This window comes from Nipponia nippon, unplaced genomic scaffold (genome assembly GCF_047370975.1).
Source record: "Nipponia nippon isolate SJK-2023a ecotype South Korea unplaced genomic scaffold, ASM4737097v1 scaffold_1, whole genome shotgun sequence".
NCBI classification, from domain to species: domain Eukaryota; kingdom Metazoa; phylum Chordata; class Aves; order Pelecaniformes; family Threskiornithidae; genus Nipponia; species Nipponia nippon.
The window spans coordinates 66966642-66992086 of record NW_028262290.1 but is presented as its reverse complement, the minus strand read 5'-3'; the positions used below and the strand labels follow the sequence as shown (position 1 = coordinate 66992086).

General features: G+C 37.3%; 1 protein-coding gene across 1 annotated transcript; it reads left to right on the top strand.

Moving 5' to 3' along the window:
* Positions 1-27: 27 nt before the first annotated feature.
* Positions 28-24180, top strand: LOC148057409 (uncharacterized). The gene is made up of 17 exons (XM_087758349.1): positions 28-277; positions 934-1015; positions 1927-1995; positions 2472-2502; positions 4690-4749; positions 5174-5254; positions 5962-6098; positions 8007-8129; positions 9677-9719; positions 10897-11016; positions 11796-11937; positions 13794-13839; positions 14175-14234; positions 16290-16397; positions 18116-18212; positions 19228-19425; positions 22616-24180. Exons 2-17 carry the CDS (start codon positions 965-967, stop codon positions 22693-22695), a joined length of 1446 nt encoding a protein of 481 aa, XP_087614475.1. The 5' UTR covers positions 28-277; positions 934-964; the 3' UTR covers positions 22696-24180.
* The last annotated feature ends 1265 nt before the right edge of the window (positions 24181-25445 follow it).

The window sequence follows — 25445 nt, the reverse complement described above, 5'->3', positions numbered from 1 at the left end:
AGTTCCTGCCCGCCCGCTGCGCCCCGGGCTCCGCCGACGGCGGCGGCGGTTGGGAGCGTAACGGCGGGCGCGCGCGAGGGAGCGAGCGGCTGGCGGGAGGCGCGCGCGTTGGCTCTCCCTCAGTCCCCTCCCCTCCGCGGCCGCCTGAGGAGGAGCGGGGAGCCGCGGCGGCGGCGGTTCCTGCGGGTCGGCGGGAGGGAGCCGGCCGGGCAGCGCCGGTGGGCGCTGGGTGCCGGCTCCCTCGGCTCCTCCGGGTGCTGCCCGCTCCGGGGCTGGGGTAAGCTGGGTGCGGCGGCGGCCCGGCGGCTTCCTCGGCTCCTTGAGGGAGCAGGTGCCCGTCCCCTCCCCGGCAGAGCTGGAAGTGTCGGCAAGGCCACTTCCCCGCGTCGTGCTGGGCCAGCTCCGCGGGCGGCCCGGGGGGCGGCTCGCTTTCCCGGCGCCTCTGTTGGCGTGGCGTTTGCAGCTCCTGCCCGCCGCGGTCCGGAGCGGGAGCGTGCTTTTCTTCACACAACCCCGTCGTGTCCTTGTTCCAGAGGCATACTTCGGGCTCTGCGTGCCTGGCTGTTGCCGCTGTGTGTCATCTGTCCCGGCCCGTGCGCGCGTTTCAATCCCAGGAAAAGAAGGGGGGAAGCTGGGAATAGTTCGGATTAGTTTTGCTTCGGGGTGTGCGTGATCTTCTGGTGGCTTTGTGTTTCCTGAGGGAAACTCTTGGAGAAGAATTGTTCTTTCCACACTGTACTTTTGCTCTCCAGTCAAAAATATGATCGCTAGCCTGGAGATTTAAAGGTTGAATGTAACGGAAGGTGAGGTGCATTAAATTAAACAAAGAGGCGAATTAAAACTGGAACATGCATGACCCTTAAATAGGTGGAACAAGAATATGAATGATTTTGTGAAGCTAAAGTAAGAGTTTGCAATCTTTTTGCAATTTAGCTAGAGCTTCCTTATCATCTAAAGATCAAATATGGACCCTGAAGCTCAGATAAAGAAGCAAGTAAACCCTTTCTACTGCAATGTAAGTATCCCTTACTGAAAACTGTAACTAATACAAAATCATTTTGGTAAAGTTGGACCAAACTAAGTGTGAACTTTTTTTTTCTCTTGAGCAAAATTGATAAACAGCACTGGAGTTGAGCTTATTTTGCTGTCTTTGTCATGTTTGACTTGGATGTGTGTCAGGAACGAACTTACTAAAATGAATAATTTTAATAATATTATGTTTTTAAATAAAGGCATTCTTTTACAGTGGAAGATTCAACTGCAGCTCCTGTTCGGGGAAAAAAAAAAAATCCTAGTTTATCTGGTTCTCAGATTTATTGCTGTTGCACTTTGGTTTTTTTAGCACCTTGATTCTTTTAGAGGAGAAGAAAATATTTGGACTGCTTTGTGCATTCATATGAATTTAAACCTAATCTGCTCCTGTTCTGAACCGGCCCAGGCATAAACCAGCTGTGACTGGAAAACTTATTATGCACGTGAGTGAGGCAGGCCCCAAACTGATGAGAGTGTTAGTCCGGATGCAGCACTGAGGAGAACTGGCTCATCTTAGACAGGTGTACTGGCTTGTTATAATTATACCATGCCTCTGGTTCAGACTTGGTTAACGGTGTGTGAGGAAGATCTTGGATCTGTCTTTACTTATCCACACAAAAATATGCTATGAGATTTTTGCAGGATTCTGGAGACATCTGAAATTTTTATGTGATGTGGAGAGTCCTTTTCATTGAACTGTATTTGGGTGGTCTTGGAGTCTCATAAAGAAAAGTTCTAGAAGCTGCTTTAGTGTGTCTTTGGAGGAATAGTGCTTTTGTAGAACTTACCTATACTGACATTTTGATAGCAGATTTGTTTTGTTTTGATATCAGTGGTATTTTTTTTCTGTTGGTTTGTGCCCAATGCTAGAAAAACTTATTCTCTTTAACCTAGATTTGCAAAATCTGGTGTGCTTCTGCATTAAACTTGCAGACTCACTTCCTTGGATTCAAACACAAGACGGTAAGATCAGTTTTTGAATGCACCTTTTGTCAGATTTTAGATTTATTTAGCAATAGAATATGGGTTTGAAATCTGATTTTTAATGTAGTGTTAAAACATGCAATTTCAGATATTCAGCTAGTTTTGTTGCTTTACTATTTTGTTTACTGCAATAAAGTAGAACTTAGTTTTTGTACATTAGTCTTATCAGAAAATGTTGTTACAACTTTGTGTCTTGTATTCTGGGTTAGCAAAGACAATACGTGAGAATACTATTGCTAATAAATGCAGAATGGAATTATTTAAATCATAGACAATCTAGAAAAAAAGATGTATGTCTCTTTAACGTTTCATGTAATTGTCTATTCACCTGCGATAATCTGTGGTGTTGGTGTTAATCTAACTTATTTTATAAATAATTAAATGTTCGCATTGTTATTTTTTGAATCTTAAGTGTCTGTCTTTCTTCCTGGTTGGTTGATGACTTGGTAACTTAGGTTGAAGAAGCACTGAAAGCTCATGGCATTGGTAAGTGCAAGATTTTGTACTTCCTACTCTGTTCTATAGGTGCACCTTTCTCTCCACCCCAATGTAGTTGCTTATGAAACAAACAAGAAAAAGACTTTCTCAAGATTTGTGCTTTAAGACCTGTCTTGTGTTCTTTAATGACATATCTGTCTAATCCTACAGAAATCAATCAACAATACAAGCAAGAGGTATGCAAAGTTTATTAAAAAGAGCTAGCTACAATACTACGAATCACTGACATTGAAGTTTTGAGAAACCTTAAAGCATTCAAGACCTTAGAGACCTTCGAGATTTAAAATGCATTTTAAAAAAACTATGCTTCTTAAAGCATGTAGACATACTTTTTTCTGTATGTATATTTGTTTTTTAAAAGAGCTTATTAAAAATACCTTAATTAGCTGAAGCAAAGTACTTTTAATAGGTTTAATATATCATTAAACCTTCCCCAGGTCTTTATGAACTGGTCTAGTTCCAGAAGGAATGAAGGTCTAACTATGTTCATAATTGTTCTCCTACTTCTGTTTCTTGATGCACCAAAATGTATTTACAGGCTTCTACAGTGCACTGCTACTAGAATTTGGTTTGAAAGTTGTGGCCCAAGTATACACAGTCATTGCACCTACCCAGTCTGGGAATTTTTGTACAGACTATAAAGCAAATTTAAATATTTAGCAGCTCGATGCTGCTGAAATGGATGCCCTGAAACGTTTAGAGGTGAATTGGAAGATAGTCATCATGTCTTTTTATTTCTTCTTTTTTTTTTTTTTTTTTTTTTTTAAAGGATTGGTTTGCCACTAAAAAACTTGATGAGTTCTAGTGACCAGAATGTGATTTGTGTTATTAGAATCTCTGTAGGTTTATCTTTATAACACTTTATTTTTTTTCTTTTACTCTTCTGATCTTTTCATTAAGATCATTTCAGAAGGTTGGTGGTAATGCAGGCAGTATTAAGTAAAATCTAATTGGCAGGAATGAGCTGGCAACTTTATCAGTTGTCAACACGATATAGTTTGTAACTTAAATACTCAAGAAAAGTTTTAATGAAGATTCTCTAATCAAAGCATATGTGACTCTTTCTGATGTGGTAGTATAGGCTGAAGCCTTCTGAATCACACCTTCTATTTAGGGTTTATTGTAAGCCTTATGCTCAACTTTTTATGAATATCTGATGTTTTAGTAAGAGATTACTCGCAACAGGAGAATAACAGGGTTGAGGGGCACTTAAGAGATGAAAAAAATCAAATTTGCCATTAGCTGGTGTTGTTTCAGGTACTGCTTTATTTATTTATTTATTTTATTACCATATAATAAAATGCTGAGCTTTCTGAATTTCTGAAATTCTACTCTTCTTGTCCTATAGTGAGTGCATGAAGCCTCTATTCAAGGAATAGCAACTTGCTTCCTTTGCATGCTTGGCATTCCACTCCCAAACACACAGAATCTCATGTCACTTTCTCTCCAGGTTCCTCAATGGCAGATCATGTTACGTGGTCACCTCTGTCCTACCTTTCTTACGGTTCTGCAGCCCCAGCCCTATGATATGCCATGTGTGGACAGAAAAAAATATTTGACTGGGGAGAGGATAGGTACAGAACTTTTCAAAAAGATGGGAAGGTTATGGGCTGAGTCAAGTGCCCTGGCAGGCAGCATGTGGGCTGGCAGTTTAAGCACCTCAAGTTCTGTGGATTTAAACTGAATTGCTGTGATGTATTGTGTTACAGTAGTCCTGAAATTTATGAAATGAAGCTTTGCTCATTATAGAATAAAAGATATTTGCACCATGGTGAATCAGTCAGGCTTTTCCCTTGTTGAAGGTTGTCTTCTATATAAATTACATTACAGCCAAAGTTACTTGCAATTTAAGCCACCATTTAGTAATTTAATTTTGTGATGTGTGTTTGAACCTATGTTGTGTGGTAACTAGTGGCTTCGTTGGTCTTCCTCTCTGTCTGCTTCGTTGAATTGCCTGATGTCAAATAACTTTGTTATTGTTTGGAGTAAATGTTTTTTGACCATTTTTTGCAAAAAAAAAAAAAAAAATCTCATAGTACATTCAAAACTAAACATAGATTGTTTATCTTATGTCACCAAAAGCTCAAAGAGTTTTCTTTAAAAAAATCCATTATCATACCAAATTGGTTTGTGTACTTACAATTTTATTTCCACTTCTGGTTTGTTTTTATTTAGTCAAAACTGCAAGTGGCTCAGGGGAGCAAGTGAAAACACCTGTAAAACTTCCTGATTATGGTAAGAATGTTTAATAGGAAAAAAAAAAAAAAGAAATAAAATGTTTTGAGGTACAGTGTTATAAGTGATGTCTAGACCTTAGCAGGTCATTGGGAATTCATTTCTGTTCATTGTATTTTCCACCTGCAGTAATATTTTTTTAATAACACTTAAAACAATATTTGCAAACAAAATGCTATAAAAAGAATGAAAATAGCATTGGGGGGATAATGTTTGTCAACAACTGACTTAGTTTGTGATGTGGGGCCATGTATAAGCGGGCATTCACTTGAATATGAACTTCTCAGCATATTTTCTCTAGGCCAAAGGTGAAACTCAGGAGTTCGTTTAATTTTGGAGGGTTTTTGTGACGTGACTTGAAACTTTGAAGACTGATTGACAGATGGATGATGTAGGATTACATAAAATTGATTTTATCTTACAGTGCAAACTGAGCCAGAGAGGTTTCACGGACAGACCTTGGAAGAACAGCTGAATACGTGTAAAGATTCAGAACCTGCACTTGGTGAGGGTTTTTAATACTGAATTGTTTGCTTGTGTGATATTTACCTTTAAAGAGTACTGAGTAATTTTTTTTAAAATGTAAAATTAGATAATGTGTAATAAAATCTTACTAAGTTTACATTGAGTGCCTAGTAGTATGGTATGAAAGTGACTGATCTTAGTGACAGAATCATTGGATTTGGCCTGGAATATTTTTTATTAGGGTAGATACCACAGGCTGAAAGTATGCTCTAGACACAATCTAAGGTGATATGACAAAAAGAAACTTTGACTTAAATGATTGTTACTGTTCTTTGCAATTTAACTGCTAATCCTGTGGAGGGAAGGGAGAGAGAAGTGGACAGGAAAAATAGCTACAAGGCATATATTAAAATACATTCCCTTCTAAATAGTTACAAAAGAATTGTTGCTATTAATTTTTTAGGTGATTTAAAAAAAAAAAAAATTGCCAAGTTCTATGCAGTAAACATAAGGTGTCTTAAAGAAATTCAGTTTTCTACCTTTGGTGTTGAGGAAGTGTAGACACCCAAAAGATAAAAAAAAGATAAAATAACAAAAGAATGATGGTTCTGAAACTCTTGGTTCACATGTTTGGCGTGTTTCCATTAAAGTTTCATTTAATGTCTCTTTTGTAACTAGCACTGATTATTTGTCTCAGCAAACATCCGATTTCCTAACTTTTTTTTTTTTTTTTTTTTACCAATACAGGACTTAATTATATAATTGAATACCGATCAAAAGACAATTTCCCTTTTCTCTATGAATGTCAACTGTGCCACTGTAAAACAGGACTGAGTAACATGTTCATGCACGTTTGTGGTTCCAAGCATAGACTGGCATACCTGGTAAGTTTTTAAAGTAAAGATTTTTGGTTTGGTTTTTTTTTTATATAATAATTTAAGTAGAGAATTTGCTACTCATATTATGATTAAAAAAAAAAAAAGGTTTTATATAAGCGTTTGTGAAAATGTGTGTGTTTGTGTTGCAAGTGTGCAACTTGGTTTATGCATCAATAACGTGTATGCCTGTCCATGGCTGACACCGAGTTTTTAGTTTATTCTGTTTTGGTTGACCAGTAGTGCCAATAGTGAAATCCACGGCTAAAATTGACTAGAAGTAGGTTTTTGGCTAAATTTTGTATTATCTTAAAGAACTGGATCAATGAAGAAATTGTTCCATGTTTCAGATGCTTTAGACTAAAAGGAACATAATTATAAATGAACATGATATGTATTGGAGAGAGGCTGTGACTTGGAATGAGGGGGGGGGGAAAAAAAAGTTTTATTCCCAGTTTTGTGGCTGGACAAGCCATGTAAGTTCTGTGCCTGTTTTCTGGAAATTTGCAAAGCTCGTAACGTTCATGTCAGCCCACGAATGCTTAAATACATTTTACTTTGAATTGTTAATTTTTCTCAGTATGTTTACAGAAATGAAGCTATCCAGTCTTTGAATGTTTACTTCAATATATTTGTTCAGGATGGGTTTAAACAAGACTGAGAAAGCAATATTCTGAAAAGTATTTTGATACTTTCCATAAAATACCTGCTGAAAGTTGGTATTCTACCCCACGTATCTTAAAGTCATAGAAAGTTGTTGAGTTCATATGGCATTTTGAGGCAGTTTTAGAGCTAATGTTGTTATCGTGTGTATTGTGATGTGTCTGCAAGGATATCCTCCATAAACATCATGCTGATTCTGGTCATTAATTCCGATGTATGTGCTGAGTGAGACTTGTATTGGTGGTTTTGATATTCTCAGCTCTTGTATTTCTTGTTTACTTTGAACCGTTTCCTGCAATTCTGAATCTTATGCTTGTTAACTGCATCTCTGTTATATTCTTAAATACTATAAAATATAATAATTCAAGAAGGATAACTTTTAAGTCATGCACCTGGGATGGATTAACCCTAGGCAGTGGGACAGGCAGGAGACTAAAAGGCTGGAATTTGCTCTGCTGAAAAGTAGGTGGGGGTCCTGGTGGACAGCAAGCTTAAGATGAGTAGTGTACCCGGGCATCAATGAAGGCTAACAGAAAGCTGAGCTATGCTAACAGCAAGCTGAGCTATACTAACAGGACTATAGCCAGTAGATCAAGGGAAGTGATTATTCCCCTGTTCTTGATCCTTTTTAGGCCATATCTAGAATATTGTGTCCAGTTTTGTGCTACTGCAGACAAGAAAGTTATTAATGAAATTGAGCAAGTCCAGTGGAAAGCTGCCAAGATGGTCAGGGAGCTGAAGCACTTGCCCTGTGAGGAGAGGTTAAGGTAATTGGGCTTCTCCAGGCTGGAGAAGAAAAAGTGTCAGGGGGATCTAACGGTAGCGCTCTAATACCTCAGGTTATTAAGATGGCAGAATCAGGCCTTTATGGAAGTGCATGGCAGTAGCGTAAATTCAAACACGGGAGTTTCGTACTTGATATAAGGAAGAAGTTTTTCACTGTGAGGGCAGTCAAGCATTGGAGCAGGTTGCCCAGAGAGATGAGGGAATCTCTGTAGTCACAGGATTTTAAGACCCAAGTGGACAAAGCCCTGTGCAACCAGGTCAGCGTTCAGTGTCAACCCTGTTTTGAGCAGAGGATTTGGCTTCAGTTCCCTAAATTATTCTGTGATTCTATAAATAATCATTTTAGAAAGTTCTGCTATATATTTGTAAAGGTTGACTTATCTCCTATGATCATTAGCTGTGCTAGGTCTGGAAAGACTTGCATAGGATAAAGTGTGACTTCAGGATTTGCGTTTCCGTATTTTCTAGAAACAACATTATCCTGAGATAGCAGAATCTGATGAAGTTAAGGGTAAAGGCTCCGAACTGAACAGAAAAGTTAGGCAAGTTGCATTAACGATTGAGAAGAAAGAAGGAAGAAAACAAATAAAGGTACATTTCTTTAAGAATTCCAGAAGTTTCATATTTATTTAAAAAAAGAAAAAAAGTAATTTCTGTTATGGTGGGCAGATCTGCTTTGGATGGTAGGAAAATCTTGCTTTTTTAACCTTTATTACAAGTGCTTTCTGTCATCTTAATAATTTTTCCAGGATTACTCTGGACACAATTTCCCATTGGTCACTCCCATCATAAGTATTTCTCGTTTGAAATAATACTCTTGCTACCTGAGTCTACAAAAATACGACTCTAGAGTGCACAAATAACACAAAATATCTATATTAATATTTAATCGATTCCCAGCTGGGGGCGTGTGCGTGTAAAATAACTTGTTTCATTGTTGCTAGGAAACTATGACTTTTCTGAATTAGTTTCTGCTTTGTTAGCACCTTGTGGCAATTCTCAGAGGAGCCAGGTAAAAATTCTGGTAGTACAGAGGGAAATGTGGGAATCTGCAGGTGGATATAAGGTTATCAGCAATGCCATAGGATCACAGCACCACAGGCTTGAATTCTTGGGGAGCTGCACCCTTAGAAGCGTGTTTTTATGAAGGTATCTTCATATTGCTCTCTGTTGATGTTTACACCACAGTAGTATTTAGAAATGTTTACCACCTTTATCTGGGCAGGATATTGACAAGGTTCTTTATGGTATACGTTAATTTCTTTTTCTCCATCAATTCCAATGTTTGTCAACATCCTGCTTGTTAAGCAGTGTTTTTTGGCAAGATCTCTTGCTAATGCTACTTAATGTGCATAGGCTATGTCTCGCTTCAAAGTGGAGTTCACAATGCTACTGTGTTTAAGCTCGCTATGTCCTGCTCATCTGAAAAAAGAGCCATGTTTCTTTCTGTGCAATACTATCACAGCTAGGCTCAAGGATGAGAGCCTGTACTGATCCGACTCTTTTTTGATTAAAATAAAAGTATGGGAATATTGGAAGATCAAGTCTTTCTTCTAGAGTGAATGCTCTAGAAAGGAGAGATTTCAGATTATCAAATTCAATCTGTCTGCATATCCTTCATTTTTAACTTCTGCTTAACAAGAAAAACAAAACTGACTTGGCAGCAAATTTTTTTTTTTTTTGACCTACTTAATTCAAATTTCTTCTTGATTCAAGACTGTATATTTTACTTGAGGTTTATGTTGATGGATATAGAAATAATTAATTCCATCTATATTTTGTAGACTGTTGTTTTTCTAGGAACAGTTTCACTACATCCATAGTAAATCCATCCTTGATTTAAGAGACTAATAAATAGAGCGAGCATAACCTGGTTTAATTTTACTGCTACATTTTCTGAAACCAGCTATTCGATTTTTTTTTTTTTTTTTTTAGCTCTAACAAAAATTTAGTTGTGGTAAATAAGTGTCCAGGTAACTGACTGACTGACTTTATTAATATACATTCAGGGATTTACACTTGTGTGTTTAACACTACTGGTCATATATCAGTAAAAAAATAAATATTTACCTCTGATGAAAGACCTATGGAATAATTTTATCTACAAAATAGCTAACATAAGTGGGTTTTATTTTTAGGTTGTTACAGATGCTCCGATAATGAGGAGGAGATGGCAAGAATGTAAGTGTGTTCAGTGGGATGTAAATTGTACGTTTCTAATTTGGGTAAACTCCCTTTGATCTAAATCAGATTGATTTAAGGGCAAATAGAAAGATTTGGTCAGTAACTGTAGTGTGCGCTTATGTTCTAAGCTGCATTTTGTATGGTTTATATTGAAAATTTGATGGATGAACAAGGTCTTCCATAGGCAACATAACCAGAGACACCTGTTTTATATGGCTTTGTTCTCTCTCCCTCTTTCCATCCCAGTCCCTCTCACTTCCCAGGATCCTTTACCTATGGTTTCTTTTTTATCTGGTAACTGCTGTAGTCTCCACAGTGCCAACTGCTCACGAGCATTTTGGTGAAATGGGCAAAAGCAGCAGGTTGGAGCTCCATGCGTGTATTTAATTTGCAGTCTGGAAAGCCAGACAGAATTTTTAAAGGGTAGCTATAGCTCTTACCTGTGAAAGAAAACTTCCTGTTTTACTAGCCATTGATGCTCACAAAACTGTAGGAACATGGTGTCTGTGAGACTCCTCCGCTCAGTTTAAATCTTTCAAAACTCGTTGTAGTACAGTGTCATCCAGACGGACAGACAGTATGACAGGCAAATTGCATGCCACTTTAGGAAATAGCTAAAAATTGCTACGAGACCCTCATTCTCAGACCTGCATGAAAAATAAAGATTTGAATTAAAACTAATGCGCTTAATTTTAATGTGTGTTAGTATGTAAATGATGGTGTCTTAAAATAGCTCAATAGAAGTAATGAGAAGATTATTTCTGTAACAATCTAGATTAGCAGCGTCATACCCTGAAAAGGAAAGATATCCATTTCGAATCTAGGAAAGTGTTTTGAAATAAGTTGAATACTATTCAAATTACGTTTCTTGACTGTAACCTATTGATTAACGTGTCTAATTTTGCACATGGTTATATGGCATTCTACTATATTTACATCATTTAAGAAATTTATGTATGTAATTATAAGCAGGGTATAAAATATTTAAAACATTGTTATTAATTTGTAGTTCCTATTTAATGTGCTTTCACATAATAATGCTCATAAAATTATTCTTAATGTTTGTAACTAATAGTGCACAGAAGCAGAGCTAGTTGAAATTGAAGTGCAGTTTTAGAACCCTCCTCTATCAAGGTAATGTCCGTTGTGCTACATTTCAAGCATGTTTGTTTAGATCCTAGTGCAGATGACAGCCCTTCAAAAGCTAAAGTTCAGCACGTGGATATGTCACTTGGTAATGAAGAAAAAACGGATTGTAAAAATGAGGATGGAAAAATGCCAGACCCTATTCAAGGTAAGAGAAAAATGATTTTTTTTTTTCAATTAATCTTTTTTAACTTTCACTAATGCATGAATTATTTACTCTGTATGTGCCTGTTTATAGCCTCTATAGTTACGTTCTGCTATAGAAGGTGAATTTGTGCAGTGTGTGGATGGGTTTGGGGTCTGTGGCAGAGGAAAGAAGAATCCTAGTGTTTGTGAAGAAACCAGTCCAGTTTTACTTAACGTCGCTGGATATGTTGGAACAGAAACAAGACAAGATTCATGATTAGAAATTTTTACTATGTGTATTTTTGGTGGAAAGCACAGACTCTTTTTGGGCACATAAGCTGTTCTTCAGTGTCAGGAAAAAAAAATGGGAATAGCTGCATGCCAGACTGTTTGTTTAGAGCACAAGAATAAAAAGGAAATAGATTGGATAGGGTTTTTTTGCTTATTTTCTTGAAAACAAAACCAGAATTAAATATAAAAATCAGTGAACGCCATGTAACTGAAGAAACATCAGAAGTTGCGGCTTTGTTGTAGACTTAATATCAAAGGTGAGATTAGGGTTCTGTCTAAATGCATTATAACTATTCAGCGTATTTCTGATCAGAAATACAAACTTGTGCTTCATGGCTGAACCAAATCTTTGATTTTTAGGTTCAGTTTTTATTTTATTTCTTCACAGATACCTTACTTTCACCTTCAGGTTTTATTGATGTTATCTTTCAAAAAAATTATAAGCAAAGAATACTTTTAAATTTAAATATTGGAAAACCATTACTAAATATACTGATTTTGTTGTTTTAGATGAAAAGAATGTTCAAGAGGAGCAGGAAAAAAGTCAGAAAGAACAGGCAAAACCAGATGAGAAGGTTGAACCTAATAAGGCTATTGAAAGCAGCAGAGGCAACCAGACTGAAGAAGGCAGCAAAGGCAACAACTCAGAAAAGTAAAACAAACAAACAAAAAATCCACCGCCCCCAAAACCCAAACCCCTTTAAACTTACTCAAAGGAAAATGTAGATGATAACTGTCTACGCTGGATTTGCATACAGTGTGCTGTCACAAAGAAAGGCATACTAGAATAGTAAAATGCTTGTCTTCTGAAATTGTGCTCAGCTGTAAACTTCTCTCATCAACAGAAAACCTGGTGTATGTAAAGTGACCTCAGAAGTATTGTGTGTGGTTCTAAAATGGTGAAACTGTGCTTGCTGTTTGTAAACATCTTTATTAATAGCAGTATTCTGAGTTCAATTTGAACTGTCAGCCTTTGTGCGAGGGGGATATCTCCAACATCAGTCATCTTTGTGCAACACCAGGAACCGCAGGAAAGTATTCAATAAGGGATATGCACACATCAACCCAAACATAAGACTTTTGTTCCAACAATTAGTTCTTTGATTTTGCTCTAATGACATTCTTAGTTTCTTAACTTCCAACCAGTAATATCTCTCCCAGACATGGAGGGCTAACATCTTTTGCTTGTTTACTGTTACCCAGTAAAAGGAGAAATTTTCTTGTTCCTGAAATGTCTTTTTGTAGGACTTCTGCCTCTCTATGGGGCAACCGTTGAGGAAAAGGATTAATTGAAACCAGATTCCAGTCCAGGTTTATGAATCTTTGTGTTCATTTGTCTGGCTTTCAAATAACTGTAACAGTTCTTAATCTGCAGAGTGAACTAGTTTGGGAAAACATCAAAAATAGGGAACTAATAAAAGCTCAGACATCCACAACTGGAAGTGCTGCTGTCTTTTTCTACCTGACAGTGATCCTTATTTTGCAGGCCTGTACTTTTAAGTTTTAAGAACAGCATCCTCTGGAAAATCACTTAATGTTGTTCTTTTAATCCAGTTTTTCAGCTAGATCCTGGGTAACTATAAGCAGCCAGGTGTTTCAGTGAGAGACTGATTTGGAAGCGAGTTACTAAATTAGGACTTCAGCTTGTTCCTTTACTGTTTATTTTTGTGAGACTTCTGAGAGATATGAACTCAATATATAGTTTCTTAAAAGGAATAAGATCAGATTCTCATTGATAGCAAGCAGTCAAATGATGTTTCCGCTTAAAGATTCTGCAATATCAGTCTGAGAATTTCTATTACTGTGAATTTCTTTGTAGCGAAGTTCTGCGCAGACAGTCATCTGAAGATGTAAATTGAGTTCATTAAACGTATCATCTGCTTTTACTACACTTTTGATTCCTAAGAAAGATATCAAGAAAGAGGGGGGTTAGGCTTGGCAGTCATATGGTTTTGGTTAATTTAAAAAAGACAAGCACTCTCAGCCCTGGTTCCTGGGCTTGCAAAAGGATGGAACGCATCTATAGTAGTTGTAGTTGCAGAACAGCGCAAATATGGGTTAGTAACGTTTAGTCATATGAATCTTTGCATGCTCAGTATCTCTGTGGCTACATTGTAAAATGCTTCTTTTTTTAGCTGAATTTTTGTAAAGGCAAGTTTGTGAAGTGCTGGTAAAAATCATACTGTAATTAGAGGCCTTGTCTTTCTGCAATGCATACAAAAAGCTTACAGCTTTTACTACCAATGTCAAACTTTTTTCTTAACTCTGGGTTTTAGAATGCATGTACTAGCTAATCACACTAAAAAAACCGCTCGTAAATAATTTTTACGATGATATCTGGGACCACTGGGATTTCTGCGAGGAAATAATGGGACCTTTCAGGGTGTGTCAGAACTACTGTAGTAGTAGTGAGTCAGGAATTTAAACTGATTATCAGTTATTGACTGGCTACACTTTTTTGATAGATCAACCAACTGTATACTGTTTATTTATTTATTCTGTCTTAAGGTGTGAGACCAGTAAACAATCACAGGAAGAAAACAAGGAAGTGGAGGTGAATATTTTTCCATTAATGGGTTGCTCCAGTTTACAAATAGTTGGGGAAATAAGTACTTTATTATATGATTGGCAATGGTGTTTGCTTTTGCTTATTCAGATTAATAATATTATTGACAATAAATAAGCTGCAAGTTACTAAGCAAAACTATTAAGAACAAGGTTTTTTTCCTACTTTGTCATGAAGACACATGTACGTGTTTCATACAAGCACACACAATTTAATTAGAGCAAGAATCTAGAATAACCATAATAATAATTACTGTTTAATTTTAGTTGTAAGTACTGCACATAATTGATCTCTGGACTTTTTTTTTTTTTAATATTAAACAGCAAGAATTTACAGCAAATCCTGAAGAATTCACTAGTCAAGAAGAACTGTTGGGTTATTTGGTGAGTGTTAAATCTTACCTTGCAATGTAATTTTTGGGAAAAAATTCACAGAATTACTAAGTTTTAAAATGTAACAGGTAACATGAAAGCCAAAATGCAGGCAGTCTGCTAATCTAACAACATATTTTGTCAGAAGGTAGAATTCAGAATAAAATTAATATCACTGAATTTATAATACATCTATTCATTCTAAAATTTCTAGACAGGGTTTTTGCCAAAGTACTGGTTTACTGTCAGAGGAATGACTTGCACTGAAAATGAATGCATTTTTCTGAACTACATGCTTAATTAAAATGACCTTTTAAATTTTTTTTTGCCTTTTATAATTGGTCTATCATTTTCAAATGAGGAATTTGAAAGATGTAATTCAATAATGGAAGGAAGCAGCATGAAGAAAAATATCTGAGGTATGCAGAAAGGAAAGAAGCGATTTTTAAGAAATAAAATCCAAGTTTTATACTTCAACAAAAAATAAACTAAAAAAACCATACCTATTCCCTTTGTAAAGTGGCAGAACACCTGAGTTCTGTTCAGTTGTTGAAAATCTGTATTATGTACACATTCACAGCAGAGATACAATCAATAAAAAACTAGCAGTTGCCAGTTAGATGTATTAACAACATTTGTGGTCTTGCATACAGAAGTGGTGATTTTATTAAAAGCATCATTGACAAACTGTACGAAAATCTTTACTGATAGTTGCTGTGACTCAGCTACTGCATGGTAATTTAAGCACTATTAACTATCATAAAATCTTTTTTCCCCTTTTTAATAGGGAATTATTAGGTGTAAAGATTGCACCTTGCTAATAAAACTTGAATTTGTTTTGAGGCATCCTCTTGCTTAGTATGATTGTCCTCCAAGAACAAAAGAGGACCATTGGGAACGTGATGGGAACAATGTTCTGTTTTGGGAAGTTTGAAAACTGTTTAGCATCTACAGTCATTTTTTTTTAAAAGCTGCATTATGTGTTCCCATTGTTGTTGGATTCAAAAGGCTTCTTATGTACTGGAAAGTAATTTTACAAGTATCTTTTCAGACTTGCTGTTCATATCATGGAATAATTCCAGTTGTTCAATAAATAGCCATAGTGTGTAATTTTTTAACTGTGAAAATCAGTCTGCTCAGCTTTGTCATTAAAATAATTCTATTTCTTTTATTGCCTGATAGCAGAGATATCCTTGCCCACGTTTAATCTTCTCTTTCCATCTAGTTTTTAACAAGATCTTCTTTAAATATAACTTGTGCAAACCAGGAGGGATAAATACTATTAGTGTTAAAAATAGAATATAATCCCTGTTATGCTGTCACATATGAATTTAACACTAGGTTTTTTTATTACTTTTTTCCATTGTCTGGAGTGTTTAAAGGTGTTTGTTTCTAATCCAGAAGACTTTGAATTGTTAGGACAGACCTGCAGTTCTATTACATTGAAGTGTTTTCAGCAGAACTTTATTAGTACAGACAAGAGGCTGAGGCACGTAGCTCTCTTTGTGAGGGCTGTTAGCACCAGAACTTGCTCCCCTACTAGAGCTTCAGAGTTTCAAAGACTGCTTTTTCCTTAGGCTTTTTGGGAAGAAGGTAGGTAGTATAAGGCAAGGTGGCATATAGTTTTACATTCAGTAGCGTTCTGGATTTTTGCTACTTTCTAGAGAAATGGGTTATCGCTATATTGCGTCAGGGAAGTTGTACGTGTTCATTGGTATGCAGGTATCTTGGGAAGAGATCAAAATACGTAAGGAAAAGCATTTTTCTGTAGGTATTTCCAGGCATATTTTTGCGTTGTTCCTCTTCAAAGGATTGTCTTGGGTAGCTGCAGCGTCCTTTTGTTTGGGTCCTCTTCCATCTCCTGCCCTCCCTTCCTCCCGCAATTTATGGGATTAAAAATAAAAACTTTATTTGCTTTGTAACTTCAGCTATGTCTGACAGAAGGATAGAGACATAAAAAATGAGGTTCCTGCAGGTTTTGTTTATACATGATGATACTTTAATCTTTCAGAGGGAAGATTTTTTTATTGTGTGTTGGGTTTTTTTTGGTTTTTTTTTTTTTCCTAGCAAAGTTTTGAGATACTGAATGAAGATGATGCTTCATTTATCCTAAAAGTTACACAGACTCTTACAGATGCACTAGTGGAATATCGTCAGCAGGCTGCATCAAAAAAGGTAATTTGCATTTTGTTTTGGTTTTGTTCTACAAATCTGTAGATTCCTGTAATTATGCATTTTTATTATTATAGATAGTTGAATTACACTTAAAAAAATTGCTGTGGAAACTGTATTGTAAGTTTTGGCCATTACATACTTGAGTTTTTGTAGTGACGATAAAATAACTAAGTTTTATAGCTTTTCTGTTGAGGAGTCTTAATACTTTCTCTTCAAAGGCGTTTGGGTATTTTTTCTTTTAATAGAAGCTAAAAATCATCTTGTCTCTTATTCCCCATGCTTTTCCCTACATCTAAGGTTTTCTGCTCTTTTTGCTCCCTTTCAGTTCTAACTTAAGCTTTTCTCATCGCTGCTGACTGCCCTGACACTCTTGTTCTGTATCCATTTCCTTTCCCAGCCTTCACTTTATTCACTGTGTAATCAAACATTATTGACATTAATTTTCTTTCTTATACAACTTTGTTTTTGGTCCTACTCTTTGGACTCTTCCCTTTGAGGTCTCTTTCTTCCCGGACTATTAGAAACCCAGTTTTTCCCCCCTCTCTGCTATTACTTTTGACTGACCTGTCTTTACACAGGCTTAGTATGGAGTTGTTCTGAGGAGTAATTTGAGGCTGCTGTGGTTGCCACTTGTGTTCTCTATGCCTCCAGTTTACATTCCGTTATACTGTAATCTCCACAGTTTCCACGCTTGGGATGATTTTTCATTCGTTCCCCCGTTGTCAACAGGGATGGTAGAAACTTTCTTCTTGTTGGTGATCAACATATTTGCCATAGGAAACGTTATTCCTTATCCTTCCCAACATTTCTTGGAGAATTGTCAGTATTGAACAGACTTCTCGTTCACCACAACAGCTAATCTTACTACTACAGCTACTTAACTACTTTTATATTTAAAGGGTGAGCTTAAGTGGGTAAAACTTAATGTGGGTAAGTACCAGCCAAAAAGTTGGAGAGAATCACAGGGGTGACGTTTCAAGAAAAAAAGTTTCGGGGGTGGTTTATTTGTTGTTTTTTTGGGTTTTTTGGGTTTTTTTGTCTTTTGTCATCAAAAATCTTTCTTAATTCAGGACTTTATTATAAAGTTTATCTTTGTTCACCGTATTCCATCTTTCCTTTCTGGCTTGCTTTCTGCCACAAAGGCTGTACTTCTCCACAATAAATTCCATGCCTATAGTTCTCATTAATTATTTACTGCTTTTCACTTCCTCATTAAGCTTACTTTCATCTTATTCCTGTTGGTTTTTCCATATAGGATTTTGTTGTTTTATTTATATGGAAAGAGGGCAAAATCTGATCTGTTACAAAACAATCAAGTTCTAACTGAAGTAACTTCTAACCTACTAGTTGTAGAAAAATAATTTTTTTTTTGTATTCTAAACTGTGATCTTTCAACTGGTAATTTTTTAACAAAATCTTCTATTCTGAGTGTAAAATGCTTCCTTTTTAGACCTGACAGGTTGAGAATTAGGCTCTATAAGTATCACTTCTTGGCCTAATAAAGTGCTTTTTCAGATGTAGAGAGATACCATGAGCAGTGTATGCGTGGAAGTTCATTACCAGCTGTATGATTTTCAAAGAAATTTTTTATTTTTCAGATTTGGTGGCAGAAATACTGGTCTCTTATTTGTTTTGTGATCACTAAAAATGTTGTAGTTTGTCATTTTAAGAGATTGTCTTGATGAAATTCTGAACACAACTTTTTTTCAAACTCATAGGACATCTTAGATACTGAATATAATGGAGAAGACGCATTGGAACATTCCACAGAACAGTCTGACCTGACTTCAGCAGATATTAGTGACTCTGATACTGGTAATGTTAGCATTGCAGTCTTGAATGTGCTTTAATCTTAACACTGAACCTTGCATAAATTTTAGTAAGCTTTTTGTTCCTGCTTCTCTAAAAGCAGAACTTACGAGCAGAACAAAGCCAAGGTCAAGTAGCGTAAATTAATAGTTTTGGGGGTTTTCTTCCACCCTCTACAAACATTAGAAAGGGCAGACTATTCAAAAACATTCACCCTACTTAACTGTAGGATTTGGGGAAAAATTGAATTAGTTATGACTCTGACTTTCCTCTGCCCAGAGGCAAATGTTTCTAAGGAAGCTTTCAAAGTTTAACTCTGGCTTCCCCCCGCCCCATTTCTTCCCCTTCTTGGTGGAGAAGAGACTTAGTGCAGGTGTAGTGCAATCAAGGTGCTAGTGGAAAGAAAATTATGTTGTACAGGATGGAAAATTCTGTTTAATACCAGAATATTGCAGCTACTTGGCCTCAGTACTTCTGGTTGATTTTTTTTTTTTTTTTTTCCAAAGAATCTTGGATTTCTTTGAGGTCGTTTCCTTCTTGATATAAACAAATGGTTATTTTTCTCAAGCATAGGAAGTACAATCCTATGCTTGGAGAGGAAAAATACCCAGAATACTAGTGAAGCTATTTTGTATGATTTTTTTTTTTCTGTGCGGTGGCAATTTTATTTTTTTCTAGGAAGCTTAGCTTTTGAAAACCTCAATTAATACAATGCTCATAACAAAAATTGCAATGACCTATAATATATGAGACTTGGAACTCTTAGTTCCTTTTTGTAAGCATAATGGAAATAGCTTTCACCCACCTCCCCACCCTTGTTTCTGCAGGATTTTCTGTAAATGGAAAGCATTCCCGACTCTCGGTTGTAGGAAAATGTAGCAAAGTCAGATGTGAACCTTACCAGCAATGCTGCTGTGCCAGACTGGAAATGCTTGTTTTGAAAAGCCCTATTTAGAGAAATAAGTAATGAAGACTCTTCCGAATCTTCTCTTACTGAAAAACAATATTTCTCTTCTTTAAGACTATTCAAGCAGCCGATCAGCTAAGCAGTCCTTACCAGTACATGAAGATGAACCCCAAAACTTTTCAACTGCCTCTTTGGAAACAGCATACGAGAACAACATCACTACTGAATTTTTGAACAGTGTAAGAAATATGAATGTTGAGGAAGTTACTGCTACTCTACACAAAATAGCAGCAGCAAATCCAGCTTTCAGAGGTAATTTGCGTATACATGCATACACACATCTATAAAAATTTACATAACGTAATTTTGTTAGCTCTGTGAAATACTAAGGACTATATCAGTCAAAGAACTTTGAGGTATTAAGGAGGACTGAAGAGACTTTTTTTCCCTCCTTTTAACTTTTGCAGGATCCAGTTTAGGAATGGTAATTCAAAACGGCTGCCTTCCCACGAAGGTGTTAATAATTGCTGAATTTCTTTTTAAATTCTTTTCTCATTTGTGCATAGTAACGTTTACGTGGTGAGAGATAGTAAACTAAAATCAAGGACGTTGTTATTAGAAAAAAGGAGAATCTTTTGCCTGTGATATAACTGGTGAAATGCTCGTTTTGGGAATGCCAACAGCAAAGAAATTTTTACTTATTGATTCCTGAAAGAACTGTACTTGTACAGTAACATAGAAATAATAACAGAGACAAATAGTCTTTCTTTTGTTTACAAGTTTCTAATAAGTTTCAGCTACTAAACCTTCCCATGTCTCCAGTCAACTGCTGCCCTTTCTTCAGAAGCTTCCTGTGTACATTTCTAAGCTGCTCTGAGTGAGTTTAGGATCATCAGGGTAAAAAAAGAACACTGAAGATGAGTACGTTGTAGAGAAGCTTAAGATATTCTTTGCCTGAGTGCTCACTGTGGAAGAAACTGGAGAGACTGCAATCTGTGCTATAACCTCTCCTTGGGCATGCGTGTGTGTGGACGCACCCCACCAACTCAGCAGAGTGTCTTTGGAATGAAGTTCTGAAACAATCTGACAAGATAAAACCATGAAAACCATGAAAATTGTTATAACTCTTCCATGAATATCACCTGGTCCTAGGGACCTCCAGAACAAAATGGTTAAGTTACTGATAGTAGTGATTTCTCCCATAAAGCTTCCTTTGGAACCTGAAAATTTGTGGGTGGCAAATGTGGTTCCCTTTTATGTCTATTTGTCTTTCTTTAGGGTTTTGTTGTGTGTTGAACATAGCTGCTTGGTCACTGTCCCACCCCTGCAGCTGGACAGGGAAGAGAATAGGAAGAACAAAAGTGAGAAGACTCGTGGGTTGTGATAAAGACAGTTTAATAAGTCAAGGAAAGCGGGGGGGGGGTGGGGGTGGGGAACAAGTGATGCAAAGACAATCGCTCAGCACTTCCCACGAGCAGACTGACGTCCAGCCAGTCTCTGAGCAACAGCCACTTCGGAAGCCAACCCCACCCCCTCGCCTCCCCAGTTTTTATTGCTGACCATGATGTATGGAATATCCCTTTGGCCAGTTTGGATCAGTTTTCCCCGCTGTGTCTCCTGCCCATCTTTTTCCCATCCCCTGCCTAATCATTGTGAGGGTGCAGTGTGGGAAAGAGAGAAAGCCTTGATGCTGTGCAAGCACCCTTGGGCAACAGCCAAACACTGGTCTGTTATCAACGCTGTTTTGGCCACAAATCCAAAACACAGCACCCTACAGGCTGCTATGAAGAAAGTTAACTCCATCCCAGCCAAAACCAGTACCAGGTGATCTTTGAAACTGCCAGCTTCTATTGGGTAAGTGAATAGAAGCTGTTTAGAGCAACAAGGCAGGAATTAGTGGACACCTGGAAAAATATGATCTGCTTAGAGTGGTTGGGGGGGGAATAAATATGGCTTTTGTGATAAGCAGTCCTTCCTTACAGACTTTCTGGAGTTGTCTGAAAGGGGTCAGGAAAGGAGTCGGATAAAGGTGATCCAGTTCATATAGTCTGTTTGGAATTCCAAGAAGCTTTTGATAGGTACCTTAACCAGAGGCTTTTAAGGGAATTAACTGGCTGTGGGAAAAGAGAGAAATCCTTGCATTGTTTGAATAATAAACAGATAGCAAACGGGCAATTACTTTTTAGAGTGAAAAGAGGTTCCAGTAGAGAACTGTGGGCCTGTGCTTAAGACCTGTGCTGTTTAGTATCTTCACAAATGACCTGGCAAAAGGGATGAGTATCTGGATGACAAAATTTTGTCAAATTCAAAACAGTTACAAGTATTGGTTGACTGATGGATTTCAAAAGCTCCTCACCAGATCAGTGGAAATACCAACTGATTAGAAGAATATGTCAAATACAAGGAATTAAGGAAAGAATGGAAAGCAAGATTGGAGTCATCATTTTGCTATTGCATAAACTCATTCTTTGCCTGTATTTGGCATAGGGCATATATTTCTGTTTGCCTTATTTCAGATAAAGGACTTCATTGCTGCAAAGGTTTAGAGAAGGCAACAAAATACGGGAGTATCTTCCATATAAGAAGCAATAGAAAGCTAGGACTCTTCTTGGCCTGGAGAAGAGATGGCTGAGATATTATAATAGAGATTTGTAAAATCATGAGTGGATGGAGATGACAGGCAGGATTCTATTATCTCCTCTCTCTTTTGATCCATAAACTTGGAGTAGTGTGGGAGTCCAGCTTCAAAATGGACAAAAAGAGATGGTTCTTTGTGCAGTAGCAGGCGGATGATCTATGGAACTCCTAGCAAAAGGATACTGAGGATACAGAAATATTGCACGTGTCCTTGTCTTCGCTGTCTGGGCCAGACTGGGCAAGTGTTTGGAAGAGGGCTGCTGAGAAGTCTGCGGTATCAGACTTGGAAAGTTTTGTGAGCTGAAGACAATCTAAGATTGGGAGAACATACTCTTCCCACACCCCACCAAGCATCAGGCACGCTGGCCCTGCTCTTACTCTGCCCTTCGCATTTGGTTATGGGTGCTGAATGTTTATTATTGCCACTTAAGCACTCCCCGTGTTTCTTCTACTTCTCCTCTCCCCCTCCTAAAGTCATGGGCATTAGTTTCATCAAAGCAACGTTGGCCTTCTTGCTTGTGTTCGGATGAGGACACTTCGACTTATTGTTACAGTGATAAAATCAAGCACTTCTGGTCATGCTTTCCTGATTATCAGCTGCAGATCTTTGAAAGTCAGAGGCAGAGTAGAGGGGCAAGACAGACCCTTTAACTGAACAAGCGCAGCTGTTCATAGCAATATACAGGTACAGTTTCCAGGCACATTCTGACTGTTAACAGTTACGGTATTTTTCATTTAATAAGAAAAGATCCAAACTCATGTCAGCATCTAAATGTTTCAGTATAACTTGTGCTTTTAAATGTATTTTATCATCAAACCACTTATTTTCTGTTTTTACTTGTTTGTTTGTTTGCCTTTAACTAAGGAATTGATATTCCGAATGTTATAAGGATCCTGACTGAAAGTGGAACTCTGAGAAGACCAAGCAATGGCAGCACACAGTGACGTGGTAGTTAATAGGGTTAATATAGCAATGTTTACTTTCTCTAAGTTTGAGACTGTTGTTTTACTTAATATGAACTCAATGTAGCTGATTTGGCTATGTTCAAATTTTGTACAGTGTTATTTTAATTAAATTAATAACTTGGTTTTGAGATTCTGGTTATTTATTTCTCCATATAGCTCAAATTTCTATAGCTGTGGAAAGCTTGTAATGCTCATGTTCTTTCTTTACATGTTAAAACATACTTTTAAAACGGATAACTTGTTTTTCTAAATATCTTTAAATATCCTACGTCGACAGTCTGATCTTTTCTTATTGTTGGTTCTTTTACAAAGAGTTATCAACAGAATGAACTACTGCAGTCAGCAGTACAAATTCATCCTACAACAAATACGTGGAAATTATTCCCTGCGGTTGCTGGGCCTGACTCAAAACCTATTGTAATCAAAAATCCCTTCCCGCCTAAGGATTATGAATAGGTTTCCACATATGTTTTTAAGTAAAGATTAAAAATAATAGTAAAAAGTCAGTGCTGTCAGTCTAGTTCTGAGTTGAGAAGTTCCTGGATTACAGGCAATTTAGGGAGCCTAGATAGTGGGAAGCTTTAGCAAAGTCAACAGAGGCTGGCTATGTCTGCAAATTCAGGGATATGTCCCAAGGGATCTAACCAGACTCTGGTTAAGAGGCACTGATGTGGTAGCAAAAGTATCTTTTGTCTTCTCTAATCCCACCAGTATGCAAATGAAACAAAAGCTGGCTTACACTGTCCTTCAATTCAGGCTCTCTCAACGTGAACTTTTTCCCAACTATAGTAGTGGTGGTTTTGACTGAACGTAAAGGTCTATCTATAAATGACTACTACTTTTGTAGGATGAGGAGAAATGTTTTGGATGGTTACAAATCAGTGTGCTTGGAAAAAAAAAATTAAAATTAAATTGCGTAATTAAAATTTGCTTCCTGCTTGTGATGTTGGGTAGCATTCAGTGGTTCTAATTAAAGCTCTTCAGCTTTGCAGCCAAATGCTGGTATAATATAGACATGCTGGGGCCAGATGGTAAATGAACCTTTTAATGTTAACTTACATTTTTTTTGAGATCTGGATGGAATTGAGAATCCTCATCCTGATGATTTCACATCCTCATATCATGGAATGCAAGACGCCGTAAAAATAAGGCAACAAAGAAAGCAGCAACAAAATTGGTTAGTTTTGTTCTATCAACAGACGCAGGAATGAAAACAGTTCAATGACAATTAAAGAAATTAAAACGCTGCTTTAAAGAAACTGTGAAGAATTTCTAGAACGCCTCTAAATATGTTCTTGTCAGAAGCAGAGATGGAACCAGAGCTCTCACAGCTCATTTACTCTATAATAGGGACAATGTTAATGCCCGCTTAATGAAGATGAACTTGATCAGTAAAACCAACTTTTAGTTGATACGAAATTCTGAATTCTGTTCCTGTAAAATAAAATAATAAAAACAGAAACATGTTTTTGTTTGTTTGTTTTTCAAGTGCAGAACATTCTATTAATTAAAATAATAAAATCGGAATTTTCAGCTGTTGTAAATGGCCATCTCTGGGACAGCTTCTTTTTTCTCTTACTGTGGAATCATTCCTAGTGGAAATAAAGTTAAAATTAAATTGAAATTGCTTGGATTTGAGCATTTATTTTTTTTCCTTGGGTGCAGGAGGAGCATGCTGAAAATGGAAGGACCTCTGAATCTACAGCACATTGATATAAAACTGTTTGAATGGTGTGCTGCTGTACTTTTCAAAGACAGCCGAGAAAACTGAACTGCACAAAAAGCATGAAGTGTATGCTTCTGGAAGTGTTTTTTTCAGAGTCTATAGTCAGTTGTATAATAACGTTCCCCTTAAAACTTTTTTTTCTGATGCAAACAGAGGCTGCAAAAGAATTATATTATTTTGTTCCTGTATCTGCCTGTGTTTTGTGATGGCTTGCTATATTCTTATACTAATGGAAAACTGTATGTTAGTTCCATAACAGTTTTTAAGGATAATGTTTTACTTGTGCCAGAATTTTAAAGTAAGAAAAAATAGCATTCTCTTTCCTAACGGTGCTTAAATGATGTTGTGGACTGTATTTAATATTATACGTTTTAATTGTTTCTAAGGGTAACAGCACGGCAGACATCTGGGGTAACTGGAGAATTAATAGCATTAAAACTTCAGCAATAGCAAGAAAAACTAAACCAAGAGAGAATCAATTTTTCTTTTAGCTTTTCCTCAGTTTTACACATTTCACTCCGAGACCGGAGAGCTTTGAGGAAGCGATCTCTGACAGAAAAATGCAGACCTTGTGTACTGCTTTTGGAAGGCAGAAAGTGGGACAAAGAGAAGGGTTTTCACAGGTGACTTGATAGGAAATGAAACGTGAACGTGCGACAGGAGACTTGCTGGCCGGTGTAAACCGCGCTGTCTGTTCCAGGCAGGTATGGAAACATCCCCCACTTGTTCTGCTCCCCGCATCTTCTGGGATTGCGCCTTGCCCTCCCGGCCGAGGAATCCGCTACCCGGTTGGAAGCAGCGAGCCCCGTCCGGTGAATTTGGCCCGGGGGTCGGTGTAGGGGATGACAGAGCGCGCCCCACGGTCTGGTACCGCGGGTGAAGCCCGAAACGGTAACGCGGGCGCTGCATCGCCTTCGCGGAAGTTACTCGCTCTTCCGACTGCTCTCCAAGTCTATGAACTCAAATGTCGGTATTTGTTATTACGAACAAATCGCTCGCTGGA